Raw genomic sequence first — 18,634 nt, 5'->3', positions numbered from 1 at the left:
AAATAATCTTTGTATGGCATGGTTTTGCCACGGTACCTGGCCACTATCAGATGAAAAATATCTGCATGAACTGTCTCTTACAAAATATAAAGTTCTTTTTGCAAGATTTGCAGATATTCTTCGAAATGACTCTAGTGGTAAAACAACAACGGCTTTTATTATATTGTCTGTATTTTCAGCTTTTGCATATATTTGAGTTTTTAATATCCTCCATCTGGCAACAAGAATTTCAAAGGTATTTTCAATTACTTGCCGTGCCCTAGATAGTCGGTAAGTAAAAACTTTTTGCTCTGCTGTTAAATTTTTTCCTCCATATGGCCTCATAATATATTGTCTTAGAGGAAAAGCTTCATCGGCAACAAGGAAATACGGCATTTCAATATTGGAAGTTTCATCCAAAACTTCAGGATCAGGGATATTGAACTCCTGTTGTTCAAAACGTGTTCCAAATACGCTTTCTTTAAATATCCCTTCATCACTTTGAGATCCATACGCTCCAATATCTACCAGTGTAAATCTGTATTGGCTGTCACAGACTGCTAAAAGTACAATACTAAATTGCTTCTTATGGTTAAAAAACAATGATCCACTTTTAGCAGGTGCAAGGCTCCTAAACAATGAGGAAAGTTCCATCTTGTTTTAAAACCATTTACAATGTGAAGCCAATCCTGCTTGGTAGATGGAGACTTCAAATATAAAGGATGGAGGGTATCCCAAAGTACCATGCACATTTCATAGATTATTTTGTGGACAGTAATAAGCCCAATGTGAAATGTCCATGCTAGCACTTGCATTGACATGCCTTGAGAAACAAACCTGGAACAGATTACTAACAATCGCATGATTAAATTGTACAAAATATAGGAGTCTGTACTCACTGTAAGGTTATGATAAGCCTCTCTTCAACAGAAATTCCATCAGAGCGATGTTGCACATTTATTTTTGGTCTTACCAATTGCAGTAATTTTTCAAATACTGGAACCTTCATTCGTGTGTATTTAAAAAATTGCTGGGCATCCCAATTTTTTATGTTTCTATAATAATTAAACTGGCCTCTGTTTTGTGTAAGCTGGTTAATCGGCCTCCGTTTGTATCTACGGTGTCTTCTATTTCTAAGGCTTAATGCTGCTCTAACACAAAGTATCACCGCCACTACACCTACCAAATCTCGAACATTTTCACTTTCCATTTTGTTTAATAATCATCTAACCACGTTTAGGATTAAAAAAGTTTTGATTTAGCCAAATGTCACAACAAAATCAAAAATGTAAGGTTAGAAATTTAGTTTAGTAACTATATTTCATAGACATATTAAGATTTAAAAAGCCTACCGTCGCCTACCGTCAACGAAAGTTTATAAATGCACCCCAGAACGTCGAACGTCAAGGTCACCGTCGAACGGCAACGTTAACGTCAACGTCGAGTTTATAAATAGCCCTTTAGATTATAAACAGAGAAATACATTCTTCATATGGGCCAAAGGGCATTCCTCCATAACGGGAAACGAAACAACTGACAAACTGGCAAAAAGAGCTATCACTGGTGGCAAACAAGCTCCCGAATTAACGCTACAAGACACATTATCTATATGTAAGCAAAACTTAAGAACTAAATGGGCAGACAAATGGACAATAATTAGATCTAACAATGCATTTCAGTACTGCACGCTCTTTCCCAACACCTCCTTCTACAAAGCTTGCTAAAAGAAGCCATCCCAACAGAAAAATTAACACCAAATACATTCGGTGCCTCTTCGGACACGAAGCAGTCAACTCCAAGCTTTATAAGATGAAATTGGCCACATCCCCCCTCTGTGACTGCAGTGACAGTTTTGACGACTTCTTCTTCTTTTAGTTTCATGGCCTCCACTTCTTAGGTACTTGGCCAGTCCTCGTATTTAGACTATAATTGGAAGGGAGTCCTCTTTTCAAAGGGTCTGGATTTTTCCATATTCCCTTCTTTAAATTCATTGTAATATGATTTTCAAATAACTATTTTATATTTTAATTTGAAATATTGTTAAAAATTGATCTTTCTTTCTTAAGGTTTGGTCATTAATATTATGTAGGAGATTTTGTATTGAAATGGGGGTTGGACTTCCTATATTAACAAGTTCCTGATACAGGTCAAATTGATTTGTTTTATTAATTGGGCATTCAAGTAACCTATGAGTTATATTTACTATTTGTCCACATTCACAAAAAGGAGTATCGCTACAATTGATTTTAAACAAACGATCTGGTGTGTGGCAATGGCCCGTTCGCATTCTAATAATTGATGTCAAGTGCCTTCGATCCACAAATGTGAATTTGTGAAACCAAGGGTTTATAGAAAAATCACTTTAGCATTGTTGATACCATTTCCCTTTAGTTTTAAACTGTTTTGTCCATTCAACTTTAAACTCATTTACAATTTTTTGTTTAATAAAAGGTAAAAAGTAAAATTTTTTAATGTCTGCAGGAACATTTAAAGTCTTGCCTATATTTGCCAATTTGTCAGCCTCTGTATTCCCCTTTACTCCAGTATGGCCTGGAATCCAAGCTAAAATTACATTAAATCCGGCTTCCATTGACGCAATAATGAGTCTTTTAGTTAGGTTTACAATATGGTTGTTTGTCCCTCAGGTGGTGTTATGTAATTTTTGGATAGCACTTTTAGCATCTGAAAAAATTATTGTGTAATGTTATGATTAAAACTTTATTGAGTCTAAAATCTTAATACAAAAAAAACATTAAGTTATCGAAATTTAAAGAAACGTTGAGAGTTAAAGTCTTTATTACACGTCTTCACTTTTCAACGTCTTGGATTCGAATGTTGAATTGTCGAATGACTGAAAATGCCCTGGCCTCTCTCCGAGTACCTACCACCACCTCGAGTCCATGTGGTAGTGGGGTCGGGTACAATCGACACCAGTCGATCATGCCGTGGTGTGGAAAGACAGGGCCGGCTCGGTTTGCTACAGTCTCCCCCTCTGGCGAGGAAGGCGTCTCGACGAGTCGCCAGTAGTTGGAGTAGCTCGAGAAGACTCTGTAGGAGTATGGGTAGCTGGTCCCTGTTTCTTGGGCCGTCCTCGCTTACGTAGTGTCCTTACGGGCTCAGCCGTAATAGTGTCGCCCTCCTGAAATGGAGTAAGGGCGCTAGAGTGGTATACACCTAGTGGGGTGCTCTTGTCCCTGGGGTCTACGATTGTATAACTTGTAGGCCCATGCTGCTTTAAGATTTCATACGGTCCGTCCCTTCTAGGGGCAAGTTTAGCAGAATACCCCTGCTGCGTATTGCTGAGGAAGTGGCAGCGTAGTAACACCTTATCACCTTGTTTATACTTTGGGTCAGGCCGTCGTTTTCGTTTTGTACTATGACACTTAAATCATTAGTTACTTCTTGCACAGTTCGGAGCTCGCGTCCGAAAGTTAGGTAGGCGGCAGTATAGCCTGTGCTCTGGCAGTTTGCTGTATTTAAGGCAAAACGTATGGCGGGTATGTGTTCACACCATGTTGTGTGTTCTCTTCCAACCAATATTCCAAGTTGAACCTTTAGGTCTCGGTTCTTTCTTTCAACGGGATTAGCTTCGGCGTGATACATGGGAATAAAGGACTGTTTGATTCCCAAACAAAATGTAAGCTGCTGAACTACGGCCGAAACGAACTGTACCCCATTGTCGCTTAAAATTCTGCGGGGTAGACCATAACGCAGGAATATATCCTCCAAAAGGACTTGTGCACAAGCTTCAGCGGTTGCGTCGGTCAACGAGAATAGTTCCACCCAGCGACTTGCCGTGTCTTCTACAATAAAAATCCACCGTTTGCCTCTTTTGGATGTGGGCAGAGGTCCGAATAAGTCGATGGCTAGTACTTAAAATCTCTGGTTAGTTGTGGATGTTTGCATTAATCCAGGGGGTTTCCTGTTGGCTAATTTATATCTTTGACAGTCTAGGCAGTGGGCAACATGTTTGGTAATACACTGCCTCATTTTCGGCCAGTAGTACCGTCTTGAGATTCTATGGAAGGTCTTCTCAACACCATAATGTCCTGCTGTCGGATCGTCATGGTATGCTTGTAAATATTATTCCACTGGGATTCGGGAACTACCAATCTGGCGTCGTCGTCTTCCTGTTCTTCACTGTATCGATAGAGTACGCCTCTATGCAACAGGTATCCTCGATTTAACCATTTATGGTGCGCCTCCAAATCCTCTATGTTTTCTAATGCATTGGGGTGTAATGCTAGTTCGCCTCCATGTGGTGCACCCTGGGTAACGCTAAATGAACTAGCAAAAATTTGGCGACAGACGAACGAAAAACAAAAACAATATCCTGCCAACATCACAGATCACAAACAGAAATCTTATCTATACGTAAACATACGATGGGAACAAATAAAGGTTCTTCTCAGAACCAACTGACTAGAGATCTCGGACCGTGTATCCGAGTCTGTCACCTTAACATCGAGGGCATAAGCCAGGCAAAATGCCAAGTGTTGCAAAAAATCCTACACGATAACGACATTGACCTGGTTGCCATACAAGAGACCCATACTGAAGACAAAGTCCAGCTTGATTTAAGGGGAAAGATACCTGGCTACGATTTACTGGGAGCCACCTATGATAAACATTACGGCGTCGCAACCTACATTCGCTGCAATATAGAAAATGGTTTCCTACTTTCTGCTTCCAATGAAAATAATATACATGAAGTAGTCACCAAGATTGGAGATATTACCGTAGTTAACATATACAAACCTCCAGCCACTACATGGAACCCAGAAGTGCTAAAGACTCATCCACATCCTACTATATACATCGGCGACTTCAACAGCCACCACGAAATGTGGAAGTACACCACGAATGATGAAAATGGGGAGGCACTAGTAGAATGGTCCGAAGAGCAAAACACATACCTAGTTTTTGATGCCAAAGACAGAGGAACATTTAAATCAGCTGCATGGAGAAAAGAATATAACCCAGACCTATGTTTTGTCTCAAAAGATACCAATGACAGACCACTAACAACTGCGAGAAGTGTCCTTGCAGACTTCCCACATACTCAACATCGTCCGGTGCTTATCACCATCGGAATATCAATTCCAATAATTAGATCATATCCTCGACCCAGGTGGAATCTTAGAAAAGCAAACTGGAAGAAATTCTCTGAACAACTAGACCGGACCTTGAGCTGGGTCCCTCCAACCAGCAAACATTATGAGAGGTTTGTGGGCGCAGTAATAAGCACTGCCAAGAAAACCATCCCTAGGGGGTATCGCAAAGAATATGTGCCTGGATGGACTGAAACATGTGAAGACTTATACACGAAGTTTCTCGAAAGTGGTGACCGAGAAATAGCCGATGAGCTTTTACACAACATCGATACAGCTAGACGCCAAAAATGGATAAAGACTGTCGAAAACCTTGACTTCAAAAAATCAAGCCGGCAGGCATGGTCCTTGTTGCGGAAAATTGGAGGAGCTAACCAGCTGGAATCCAGAGAGTCTAAAATGTCTCCTAACAAGGTTGCCTCCCATATAGTATCTCTATCCAGAGCTCCACGAGATCGAACACATACTACCAACGTGAAAAGAGACTTAAGGGCATTAAAACAAATGAACAGAACGAACTCCGAATATTCAGCAAGAATACTTATTTCTGAAATCACACATGCGCTGAAAGAAATGAAATCAGGTAAAGCACCTGGGTTTGATGGTATCCATCCAGAGTTCTTGATACACAGTGGTGCATACACGAAACAGTGGCTTGCAATGTTCTTTAATGATATACTTCAGTCAGGTAACATTCCTTTCTCACTTAAGCGAACAAAGATAATTGCAATTCCGAAACCGGGCAAATCAAACGATAAGCCAGAAAACTACCGCCCCATAGCTCTACTCAGCATGGTATATAAACTATTAGAAAAGCTTCTCCTCAACAGAATTAGTAACAGGATACTAGAAAATGTCCCCATTGAACAAGCTGGCTTCCGCCCTCATCGAAGCTGTACGGACCAAGTGCTGTCATTAACAACTTTTATAGAAGCTAGTTTTCAAAAGAAACAAAAGACAGCAACAGTATTTATAGATCTAACAGCAGCATATGATACTGTTTGGAGACAGGGATTAATATATAAACTGGCCCGCATTATCCCCTGCAGAAAGATAATTAACCTCATTGACAACATGCTGACCAACAGAGCCTTCCAGGTTATAATGGGAAAGGAGACGAGTAGACAGATGAAACTTAACAATGGTCTTCCACAGGGTTCTGTCCTTGCCCCTTTACTTTTCAGCCTCTATATTGCTGACATGCCTGAAACCGAATCTCGGAAGTTTGGATATGCTGACGACTGGACCCTTGCAACAAGCCACCAATCTTTAGAAACTACAGAAATCACTCTCACGAATGACTTATCCATCCTCAGCGAATACCTTAAGAAATGGAGACTACAGCCAAGTACTACAAAAACTGAAGTATCAGCTTTTCATCTAAACAACAAGTTGGCAAACAGAGAATTGCGAGTGTATTTTAATAACAAGCTGTTAAAACACAATAAATACCCGAAATACCTTGGGGTTACTCTAGACAGAACGCTCACATTCAGAGAACACCTGACGAAAACAGCAGCAAAATTGAAAACACGCAACAATATAATACAGAAACTCTGCGGCACTACATGGGGGTCCACAGCATCAACATTAAGATCCTCTGCTCTTGGCCTGATATATCCGGTGGCAGAATACTGTGCTCCAGTGTGGCTAAATAGCAGGCATACCCACCTGGTCGACACCCAACTAAACCGTACTATGCGTATGATAACAGGCACAATTAAGCCCACCCCTACAATGTGGCTACCTACCCTTAGTAATATAGCACCACCCAACCTACGCCGCGAACATGCATTGGTTAAAGAATATAACAAAATAATGGACAGTCGCCAGCTTCTAGTCCACAATGACATCCCCGATATTCTTGGAAACCGTCTCCGATCCAGGTTACCCCCTCTACAATCTGCTCAAGAGCTGCAGCAATCCAACTTTGACTTAAATACCCGATGGAGAGAAGATTGGGAAAGTAGGACAGATCCGCATTACCATAGTCTACCGGACATCATAGGGAAACCTGGCGAATTTGAACGTCCCCGTAAGATTTGGGCAGCCCTTAATCGAATTCGAACAAACTGTGGAAGATGCGCCGACTCCCTCCACAGATGGGGTAAACTCCCCTCGCCTTCTTGTGACTGCGGCGCTGCAAGACAGACGATCAGTCACATTGTTCAGGACTGCCCACGCAGAGCATACACAGGCGACCCTATAGACTTTGTAATGGCAACCGAAGGGTCAATCGAATATATAAAAAAATTGGACATCTGTTTGTGCATACACATACGCTACAGTTTTCAGTGTGCTGTGAACATGGCGGTCTAGATAGAAAGTCGGCAACAGTATTAGTTCTACCAGGCGAGTACTGAATCTTTAGATTGTAGGATTGTAGCTGCAGGCTCCATCTTGCTAATCGACCGCTGGGAGTCTTTAGTGTCATTAACCATCTAAGCGGCTGGTGATCGGTTATGAGAATGGTTTCTGCGCCTTCTATATATCCCCTAAACCTGGCTACAGCCCACACCATAGCGAGGGCTTCTCGCTCCGTCGTCGAGTAGTTCCTTTCCGCACTGGTGAGTAAGCGACTTGCATATTCTATGGGATGTTCTTCCTCCTTCTCCCCCTGGACCAAAACTGCTCCAATTGCGTAGGCACTAGCATCTGTTTTAATTATAAAAGGGATAGCATCATCAGCTTGTCTCAGAATAGGTGACGTGGACAGGCACATCTTAAGACTATCGAAGGCTCTCCCTTCTTGCTCACCCCACTTCCAGATGGATTTCCTTTTGGTGAGATTGGTTAATGGTCGGGCTATATGAGCGAAGTTCGGTATGAATCTCCTATACCACGAGCATGTTTGTATAAACGAAAGAAGTTGTTTAACGGTTTTTGGTGCCGGTAACGACACGATCGCCTCCGTTTTACTTGGATCCATATTGATTCCATCTCTTGTTATTATATGTCCCAGGTATGGGATAGTAGCGCAACTAAAGTTGCATTTTAATCGGTTTACTCTAAGTCTATATTTTCTAAGACGTTCAAAGACCAATTCTAGGTCGCAGATATGCTGCTCGAAGCTAACAGATCTTATTATTAAATCGTCTAAATATGTTAGTAGTGACACTGTGTGCAGACTGGCTGTAAAACGGTATATCAGTCGTTAGAACGTTGAAGGGGCATTGCAAAGACCAAATGCCATTCGGTTAAAGCGGTAGACTCCAAATGGAGTTATGAATCCTGTTTTGTTTCTATTTTCTTCGTGGATCTCGATCTGCCAATATCCTGACTGGAGGCCAAGGCTTGACATATATGGGCAACCTTTTGCGGCGTGTAATAGATCGTCGACTCTAGGTAACGGGTAGTGATCCGGGATCGTAATACTGTTCAGGCGTCTGTAGTCTACACATACTCTAAGATCGTTGTTCTTTTTGGGAACCAAGACCACTGGAGATACCCAAGGGGTGTCACTCTCTTCAATAATGCCTTTTGCTAGCATGTCATCTAATTTGTCGCGAAGGATCGCTTGGCGGGATGAATTCAGCCTGTAAGGGGCGCTGGCTATTGGAGCATGATCTGCTGTGTTGATCCGGTGCTGAGCATAGCACGTTGGCGGACCTTCTTCAGCGAAGATGTCTTGGAACCGTAGCAGCGTGGTATTGAAAATGTCCCTTTGTCCTTCGGTCAGCCCGGAGGCTTCTTCCGTATTCAATACAACGTCTATGCCAAATATTTCGAACCTTCTTCTTTTTCGAGGATCACGAGGTGGACTGCTATATAGGGAAGGTATCGAGTCTTTGAATATTTCATCAATAGCATCTGGCGAATATAAGTCATTGTGTTGAAATACTTCTTTTAATGGTATCTGTGTTGGTACATTTGGTAGTTCTAGCTCGCATAGATTATAACTTTGCTCTTCCGGTAATGGCGATGTAAAAATGTCGAGAAACGGTGACCTTACTTGCCTAACCCCTGTAGCATATACAGTTTTCAGTTTTCTTTGAGGGTGCTTGTTGTCTGTCATTCGGAGTATGATCCGTCGTTTCCAAAAACTTAAAAAATTGGTCTGGTTTATCAGCAAAAGACCAGCATCTTTGTGGTATGTGTAGGGTCATGGCCGCCTTCTCGAGAAAATCGATTCCCAGAAGTGTTCGATTATCTGAAGCGTTCGGTAGTACTATAAAGTTTATTTGAAAAGTTCTGGTTTCAATATCTATTTCAACTGTGGTGCTAAGCAGCTCTTGCATTTGGTTAGAACCATCGGCTAGGGTTACCGTAGCTTCCGATTTCTTGAAAATAACAGATGGTGTCTTCTTCAAGCACTCATAGAGAGATCTACCAGCGACGCTAGTCCTGGCTGCAGTGTCTATATGCGCAATGCCTCGAATGCCTTGTACTGTTATTGGTATTGTCGGTACTTGAGTGCTTAAGCTTTGTAGTGTATTGAAGGAGTAAAATTCACAGCTTGGGTGTTTACGTTAGGTCGCGAAGCTGTACATACTGGACAATTGCTTCTGTAGTAACCGGCCTTGCCACATCCATAGCATATGATACCATTATTGGTTTGGGGCAATTCTTTCAATGAATTCTGCGTATCAGGTGCTTTGTCGGTACCGGGATGCTTTTCATTTTCTTTAGTCTGCCGCTTTCTACACACATCAGTTGTGTGGCCTTTGAAGTGGCAAAATCCACATCGTGCCGGCTTGCGTTTTGTTGAAGTGCCTTGTTTCTCGTCTATTCCTTTATCTGGGATAGCTTCTTTGCGAATCTCCTCACATTGTCGGCCTTTATCTAAAAGCTCACTGAACGTGGTTATTTTATCTCGGGGTACTTCTTTCCGTATGTGGAGACTCAGCAATCCATATATTAAGTCCAATTGGGTCTGTTCGTCTTGTCTGTTGAGGGGCAGTTGAGCGAGTAACGCCCTCTTCTGCGTAACGAATTAATCAATGGTTTCGTTGGATTGTTGCTTATTGTTAAATATATCAACATGAACTTGGTGTGCAGGTTTAGATGGTGAGAATGCTGTTCTAAGTAATTGGGTAGCGTCGTTCCAGGTTTTGGCTTCGTTCTGGACGCCTTGCCACCATACAGCTGCATTGTCAGTAAGCAGTAAAGGTAACCCTTTCAGTGCGTCTGCTTCTGAAATCTTTTCAATTTCTTTATAAATTGACACCGTTGTTATGAATGTTTCAACTGTATTATGACATCGTTTACCGCTAAAACGTGCGGTGCATTTACTAAAACTACCGCTGGAATTGTTGGTGCCTGGACTGGCTGCGACTGTTCTAAGTAATTCATTAAAGTGATCCTCAGACATAGTTATAGTAGTCATATTTTCAGCAAATCTTGGACTTCTTCTAAGTGTCGCGTTTTGATTTGGATCGGCCACGTTTGGTGTAGTCGTCGCTTATGGGTTATCACAATTATACAAATCGTCGCAAAGCGAATTCTTGTCGACGCTTGTTTGAAACGTACAGAACTGACAAAACAATGAAAAGCTAGCGAATGTTTTATTGCACGATCTGCAAGCCAAAGTAAAATGTGAATATAATATAATGTGTGTTGAGAACAGCTACTAAACAAAGCCACGAAAGGCGAATGTTTCGTCTGATGTCTTCAACACGTTTAAAATATTTGTTAATAGGTAATATGTAGAAATGTTCGTTTTTGTATTGAAAACGCTACTAAACAAAGCCACAAGTGCGAATGTTCTGTTGGTCGCCTTCAACACGTTTATTAAATTATTTCAAAATTTCCAAAAACAGCTACTAACAAAGCCACAAAGGCGAATGTTTGTCGGGTGTCTTCAATTGAATTTACTATTCAGTTACAAGTTTGAATATTATTTGTTATTATTATTGAAAACAACTACTAAACAAAGCCGTAGATAGCGAATGTTTTGTCGGGTGTCTTCAATTACCTTTATTTTAGAATTTGCTAATTATTTCCTATGAAAACAACTACTAAACAAAGCTCCATAAAGCGAATGTTTTGTCGGGTGTCTTCAATTGAATTTACTATTCAGTTACAAGTTTGAATATTATTTGTTATTATTATTGAAAACAACTACTAAACAAAGCCGTAGATAGCGAATGTTTTGTCGGGTGTCTTCAATTACCTTTATTTTAGAATTTGCTAATTATTTCCTATGAAAACAACTACTAAACAAAGCTCCATAAAGCGAATGTTTTGTCGGGTGTCTTCAATTACCTTTATTTTAGAATTTGCTAATTATTTCCTATGAAAACAACTACTAAACAAAGCTCCATAAAGCGAATGTTTTGTCGGGTGTCTTCAATTGGATTTTTTTTTCAATGCGGATAAGTGAACTAAACAAAGCCTGCTTTGCGAATGTTTTGCCGTAAATCTGCACGTGTTCAATGTTAAGCGGAATCGTTGCAATTCTTATTTCTTAACACGACGATATTAATTTTAAAAAGGCTTTACGTTGGACGCCAGTTGTAATTGTTATGATTAAAACTTTATTGAGTCTAAAATCTTAATACAAAAAAAACATAGTGATCCGGGATCGTAATACTGTTCAGGCGTCTGTAGTCTACACATACTCTAAGATCGTTGTTCTTTTTGGGAACCAAGACCACTGGAGATACCCAAGGGGTGTCACTCTCTTCAATAATGCCTTTTGCTAGCATGTCATCTAATTTGTCGCGAAGGATCGCTTGGCGGGATGAATTCAGCCTGTAAGGGGCGCTGGCTATTGGAGCATGATCTGCTGTGTTGATCCGGTGCTGAGCATAGCACGTTGGCGGACCTTCTTCAGCGAAGATGTCTTGGAACCGTAGCAGCGTGGTATTGAAAATGTCCCTTTGTCCTTCGGTCAGCCCGGAGGCTTCTTCCGTATTCAATACAACGTCTATGCCAAATATTTCGAACCTTCTTCTTTTTCGAGGATCACGAGGTGGACTGCTATATAGGGAAAGTATCGAGTCTTTGAATATTTCATCAATAGCATCTGGCGAATATAAGTCATTGTGTTGAAATACTTCTTTTAATGGTATCTGTGTTGGTACATTTGGTAGTTCTAGCTCGCATAGATTATAACTTTGCTCTTCCGGTAATGACGATGTAAAAATGTCGAGAAACGGTGACCTTACTTGCCTAACCCCTGTAGCATATACAGTTTTCAGTTTTCTTTGAGGGTGCTTGTTGTCTGTCATTCGGAGTATGATCCGTCGTTTCCAAAAACTTAAAAAATTGGTCTGGTTTATCAGCAAAAGACCAGCATCTTTGTGGTATGTGTAGGGTCATGGCCGCCTTCTCGAGAAAATCGATTCCCAGAAGTGTTCGATTATCTGAAGCGTTCGGTAGTACTATAAAGTTTATTTGAAAAGTTCTGGTTTCAATATCTATTTCAACTGTGGTGCTAAGCAGCTCTTGCATTTGGTTAGAACCATCGGCTAGGGTTACCGTAGCTTCCGATTTCTTGAAAATAACAGATGGTGTCTTCTTCAAGCACTCATAGAGAGATCTACCAGCGACGCTAGTCCTGGCTGCAGTGTCTATATGCGCAATGCCTCGAATGCCTTGTACTGTTATTGGTATTGTCGGTACTTGAGTGCTTAAGCTTTGTAGTGTATTGAAGGAGTAAAATTCACAGCTTGGGTGTTTACGTTAGGTCGCGAAGCTGTACATACTGGACAATTGCTTCTGTAGTAACCGGCCTTGCCACATCCATAGCATATGATACCATTATTGGTTTGGGGCAATTCTTTCAATGAATTCTGCGTATCAGGTGCTTTGTCGGTACCGGGATGCTTTTCATTTTCTTTAGTCTGCCGCTTTCTACACACATCAGTTGTGTGGCCTTTGAAGTGGCAAAATCCACATCGTGCCGGCTTGCGTTTTGTTGAAGTGCCTTGTTTCTCGTCTATTCCTTTATCTGGGATAGCTTCTTTGCGAATCTCCTCACATTGTCGGCCTTTATCTAAAAGCTCACTGAACGTGGTTATTTTATCTCGGGGTACTTCTTTCCGTATGTGGAGACTCAGCAATCCATATATTAAGTCCAATTGGGTCTGTTCGTCTTGTCTGTTGAGGGGCAGTTGAGCGAGTAACGCCCTCTTCTGCGTAACGAATTAATCAATGGTTTCGTTGGATTGTTGCTTATTGTTAAATATATCAACATGAACTTGGTGTGCAGGTTTAGATGGTGAGAATGCTGTTCTAAGTAATTGGGTAGCGTCGTTCCAGGTTTTGGCTTCGTTCTGGACGCCTTGCCACCATACAGCTGCATTGTCAGTAAGCAGTAAAGGTAACCCTTTTAGTGCGTCTGCTTCTGAAATCTTTTCAATTTCTTTATAAATTGACACCGTTGTTATGAATGTTTCAACTGTATTATGACATCGTTTACCGCTAAAACGTGCGGTGCATTTACTAAAACTACCGCTGGAATTGTTGGTGCCTGGACTGGCTGCGACTGTTCTAAGTAATTCATTAAATTGATCCGCAGACATAGTTATAGTAGTCATATTTTCAGCAAATCTTGGACTTCTTCTAAGTGTCGCGTTTTGATTTGGATCGGCCACGTTTGGTGTAGTCGTCGCTTATGGGTTATCACAATTATACAAATCGTCGCAAAGCGAATTCTTGTCGACGCTTGTTTGAAACGTACAGAACTGACAAAACAATGAAAAGCTAGCGAATGTTTTATTGCACGATCTGCAAGCCAAAGTAAAATGTGAATATAATATAATGTGTGTTGAGAACAGCTACTAAACAAAGCCACGAAAGGCGAATGTTTCGTCTGATGTCTTCAACACGTTTAAAATATTTGTTAATAGGTAATATGTAGAAATGTTCGTTTTTGTATTGAAAACGCTACTAAACAAAGCCACAAGTGCGAATGTTCTGTTGGTCGCCTTCAACACGTTTATTAAATTATTTCAAAATTTCCAAAAACAGCTACTAACAAAGCCACAAAGGCGAATGTTTGTCGGGTGTCTTCAATTGAATTTACTATTCAGTTACAAGTTTGAATATTATTTGTTATTATTATTGAAAACAACTACTAAACAAAGCCGTAGATAGCGAATGTTTTGTCGGGTGTCTTCAATTACCTTTATTTTAGAATTTGCTAATTATTTCCTATGAAAACAACTACTAAACAAAGCTCCATAAAGCGAATGTTTTGTCGGGTGTCTTCAATTGAATTTACTATTCAGTTACAAGTTTGAATATTATTTGTTATTATTATTGAAAACAACTACTAAACAAAGCCGTAGATAGCGAATGTTTTGTCGGGTGTCTTCAATTACCTTTATTTTAGAATTTGCTAATTATTTCCTATGAAAACAACTACTAAACAAAGCTCCATAAAGCGAATGTTTTGTCGGGTGTCTTCAATTACCTTTATTTTAGAATTTGCTAATTATTTCCTATGAAAACAACTACTAAACAAAGCTCCATAAAGCGAATGTTTTGTCGGGTGTCTTCAATTACCTTTATTTTAGAATTTGCTAATTATTTCCTATGAAAACAACTACTAAACAAAGCTCCATAAAGCGAATGTTTTGTCGGGTGTCTTCAATTGGATTTGTTTTTCAATGCGGATAAGTGAACTAAACAAAGCCTGCTTTGCGAATGTTTTGCCGTAAATCTGCACGTGTTCAATGTTAAGCGGAATCGTTGCAATTCTTATTTCTTAACACGACGATATTAATTTTAAAAAGGCTTTACGTTGGACGCCAGTTGTAATTGTTATGATTAAAACTTTATTGAGTCTAAAATCTTAATACAAAAAAAACATTAAGTTATCGAAATTTAAAGAAACGTTGAGAGTTAAAGTCTTTATTACACGTCTTCACTTTTCAACGTCTTGGATTCGAATGTTGAATTGTCGAATGACTGAAAATGCCCTGGCCTCTCTCCGAGTACCTACCACCACCTCGAGTCCATGTGGTAGTGGGGTCGGGTACAATCGACACCAGTCGATCATGCCGTGGTGTGGAAAGACAGGGCCGGCTCGGTTTGCTACAATTGCTTCTTTAATGTTTTTTTGATACAAACAGATAATGCCTTGTTAATTGCAATAATTTCTGCAGTGCATTTTTGAGTGTGCTCATGTAATCTGGATGCATAGTTATAATTGAGTGAAGGTATGTATACCCCAAAACCTACTGCCCTCGACTCGGGATCTAAAGAACCATCTGAAAATACCCATGTATAATTTTCATATAAAGCTGAAAATTCACTAAGAAATTCCTGATGAGTATAGGTTTCCATTTTTTTTGTGGTTAATAAGCCACAATTTTACTAAAAAATGAATTTATTAACGTTTCGTTAATAAATAAAAAAATTTATTTATCAATAACATATCGAGTTAGTACAAATTTTATATTTTAGTATTACTTATTGTATATATATATATATATATATATATATATATATATATATATATATATATATATATATATATATATCTTGAATGGGTTGCATGTGAGAGTTCATTTTAAATGAAGTAAAAGTCAGACTTACTCTCAATCTTTATTATAACTTCCGACGACCGGTTTCGCTCTTTAAACTTTGTAGAGCATCTTCAGGTCAAAGGTAACAAGTTACAAAATGCTACAAATAAAAACCAGAATTAGAACATTGTCTGGTTGTAAAAGATGCTAAAGATCCATATGATCAAGCCAATGTTGAATAACATACATAAAAGTAACGAAATAGCATACCAATGCACATGCAAGCATTCTTGGGGGTGGTGATACAAAACTTCCCTCAAACGCGACAACATGCGCAGAAGTATGCTATACATAATCATGCAATCATAACGTGTCGTACTTACATTCGGATACAAGGTGCCATCAACTCAGTTTTCATTATCATGATGTTTCTTTTAAAGTTATGTTAACGGGATATGGTGGAATAGACGGGCGATGCAGAAAAGGTAAACAAATCTATGGGAATTAGGAGTTCTTGAGGGTGATGAGATAGTTGGTGCAAGTTAATCAGCAAATCTATGTCTGTTGTTATGTTTGTGTAAATCAAATTAGTGAATGACTTTTTACAATTTTTAATGTGTGTTGATTTTAAAGGTTTTATTTTATTTTATTTTAATTTTATCTATATTTATATGTATATTAAAGAATTCTATTTATTATTAATGTAAGATTGACAACGTTTGGATCGTAAATGTATTGAGTAATTATTGTGTATGTTAGAATTTGATTGTGCAGTTGTAAAAAGATTATTTTAAGGTCAAAACCAGATCTGTGACGTGTACTGCTCGTGTGGGGCTATTGTTCTAATTAGAGGAGTAGGGTGATCGAAAGCTTATTAATTGTAGTTAAAATGCCATATTGGCAGTCAAATAATAAAATAATAAATAGTAATACAAAAGGTGGATTTAAATTAAATTAAAAATTAAAACAGCAATGTAGGCAAACAAAACATTACAATTTAATGGTGGAGAATTGGAATAGAAATTAAATTGAAATATAATTGTAATAGGAAGTAATTGTTTGTGAATAGCAACTATGTTATAAGTGATATAAGCTATGGATAGATATTAATAAACTATTGAACCAGATAATGGAAATTGGTAGTAAATTATACTTTCTTGGTATACCTACATTGTGCTATAAAATTTGTCAATAAATAAATACTTGCTAGTTATGTAAATTCACCTCACATAGAAACACACAGGACAAAGGACGATACAACAAAAAGAGGGATTGTTTAGTTCTGGAGCACTACATTTGATTATTTTACTACATTTACTTTTTAATTTCTTAAAATCTTTCTTTCTTCAGGTGTCAGTTTTTTAAATTTGTGTTTTTTATTTATAAATTATTGAGGGAATTATGAAGTATGAAGTGTCAGAACAAGCTAGGTTAGTTGTCTAATTCTTCTTCTCCATCATGTGTTGAGGGTTGCCAACATTCTGTTTCAAATATTCATGAAGTAATACATTATACAACCACGTTAGTATTGCTGATTCTAAATATGAATTTAATATAATATTACAACTACAAGCAATATACATTAACTCTATTAGAACCAACAACCAAACAAACATGCTGTAATGAAGTAACAGATGATTCAACTTTGACAAATTAGACCAATTACCATGTCATGGTATGTTATAGTTGGTAACTCTAATTTTAAATTTGTAGAAATTCGAAAAACGAAACCAGACTCGTTGAGAAATGATAACTGGAATGAAATAAATAAGTAATTTAAATTAAACATGAATAACAAATAAAATTAAATGATAAAGGGAACATTAAACTGTAGTTGTAAATAAGTTAAAGAATTAACTAAGAAATTTTAAATTAAAAGAGAGAGTGAGAGAGAAAAAACCGGATTGTAAATGAAAGATAAAGAGAAAAGAAAGAAATGTGGAGTTATCACGACCGTCAACAGGTGTTCATTTGGTAACCCTTGTCTATGACGTTGACAAAACAGCGTGTTAAGGAACCGGAAGTATACCTAATTCTAGTGGAAGGGCACAAGTTTGTATTATTTAAATGCAAATGTACTTTAACAATACCCTTTTTGATAAAAGATTTTCAATTGTTCAGATCTATTACGAATCACCTATCGACGACCTCGTGGTAAGTCCAATTTCAAATTTATTACAAAAAGTGATGTTAGTAGATCTTAGTACGTGTATCAACTGTCTGAAGGCGTTATTCGAAATTCCTCACAATAACTTGATTTTAGATTGTTTAAGAACATATTGCCGGTTTTGTAAAATAGTCTGAATAGTAAAAATTATCAGAAAATCAGAAAATTTGGGAGTGTATGATTATGGACGCTTATATTAATAATCTCAAATAATTATTGTTAAAAAATTGGTGATATAACTCAACATAGTGTTGTATAAATTACAGAAATTTGAAACAGAATGTTGGCAACCCTCAACACATGATGGAGAAGAAGAATTAGACAACTAACCTAGCTTGTTCTGACACTTCATACTTCATAATTCCCTCAATAATTTATAAATAAAAAACACAAATTTAAAAAACTGACACCTGAAGAAAGAAAGATTTTAAGAAATTAAAAAGTAAATGTAGTAAAATAATCAAATGTAGTGCTTCAGAACTAAACAATCCCTCTTTTTGTTGTATCGTCCTTTGTCCTGTGTGTTTCTATGTGAGGTGAATTTACATAACTAGCAAGTATTTATTTATTGACAAATTTTATAGCACAATGTAGGTATACCAAGAAAGTATAATTTACTACCAATTTCCATTATCTGGTTCAATAGTTTATTAATATCTATCCATAGCTTATATCACTTATAACATAGTTGCTATTCGCAAACAATTACTTCCTATTACAATTATATTTCAATTTAATTTCTATTCCAATTCTCCACCATTAAATTGTAATGTTTTGTTTGCCTACATTGCTGTTTTAATTTTTAATTTAATTTAAATCCACCTTTTGTATTACTATTTATTATTTTATTATTTGACTGCCAATATGGCATTTTAACTACAATTAATAAGCTTTCGATCACCCTACTCCTCTAATTAGAACAATAGCCCCACACGAGCAGTACACGTCACAGATCTGGT

General features: G+C 38.3%; 1 protein-coding gene across 1 annotated transcript; it reads right to left on the bottom strand.

Annotated features, from left to right (window-relative positions):
* Positions 1-12,664: 12,664 nt before the first annotated feature.
* On the bottom strand, positions 12,665-13,558 carry LOC126891282 (activity-regulated cytoskeleton associated protein 2-like). Its single transcript, XM_050660461.1, has 2 exons — positions 13,235-13,558; positions 12,665-13,168 (listed from the first exon to the last, which is right to left on the bottom strand). The coding sequence occupies exons 1-2, from the start codon at positions 13,556-13,558 to the stop codon at positions 12,665-12,667; spliced, it is 828 nt and encodes a 275-aa protein (XP_050516418.1).
* Between the last annotated feature and the right edge of the window lie 5,076 nt (positions 13,559-18,634).

This window comes from Diabrotica virgifera, chromosome 9 (genome assembly GCF_917563875.1).
Source record: "Diabrotica virgifera virgifera chromosome 9, PGI_DIABVI_V3a".
Classification (NCBI taxonomy): domain Eukaryota; kingdom Metazoa; phylum Arthropoda; class Insecta; order Coleoptera; family Chrysomelidae; genus Diabrotica; species Diabrotica virgifera.
The sequence above is the reverse complement of the archived record's forward strand: the minus strand, read 5'-3'. Positions and strand labels throughout refer to the sequence as shown.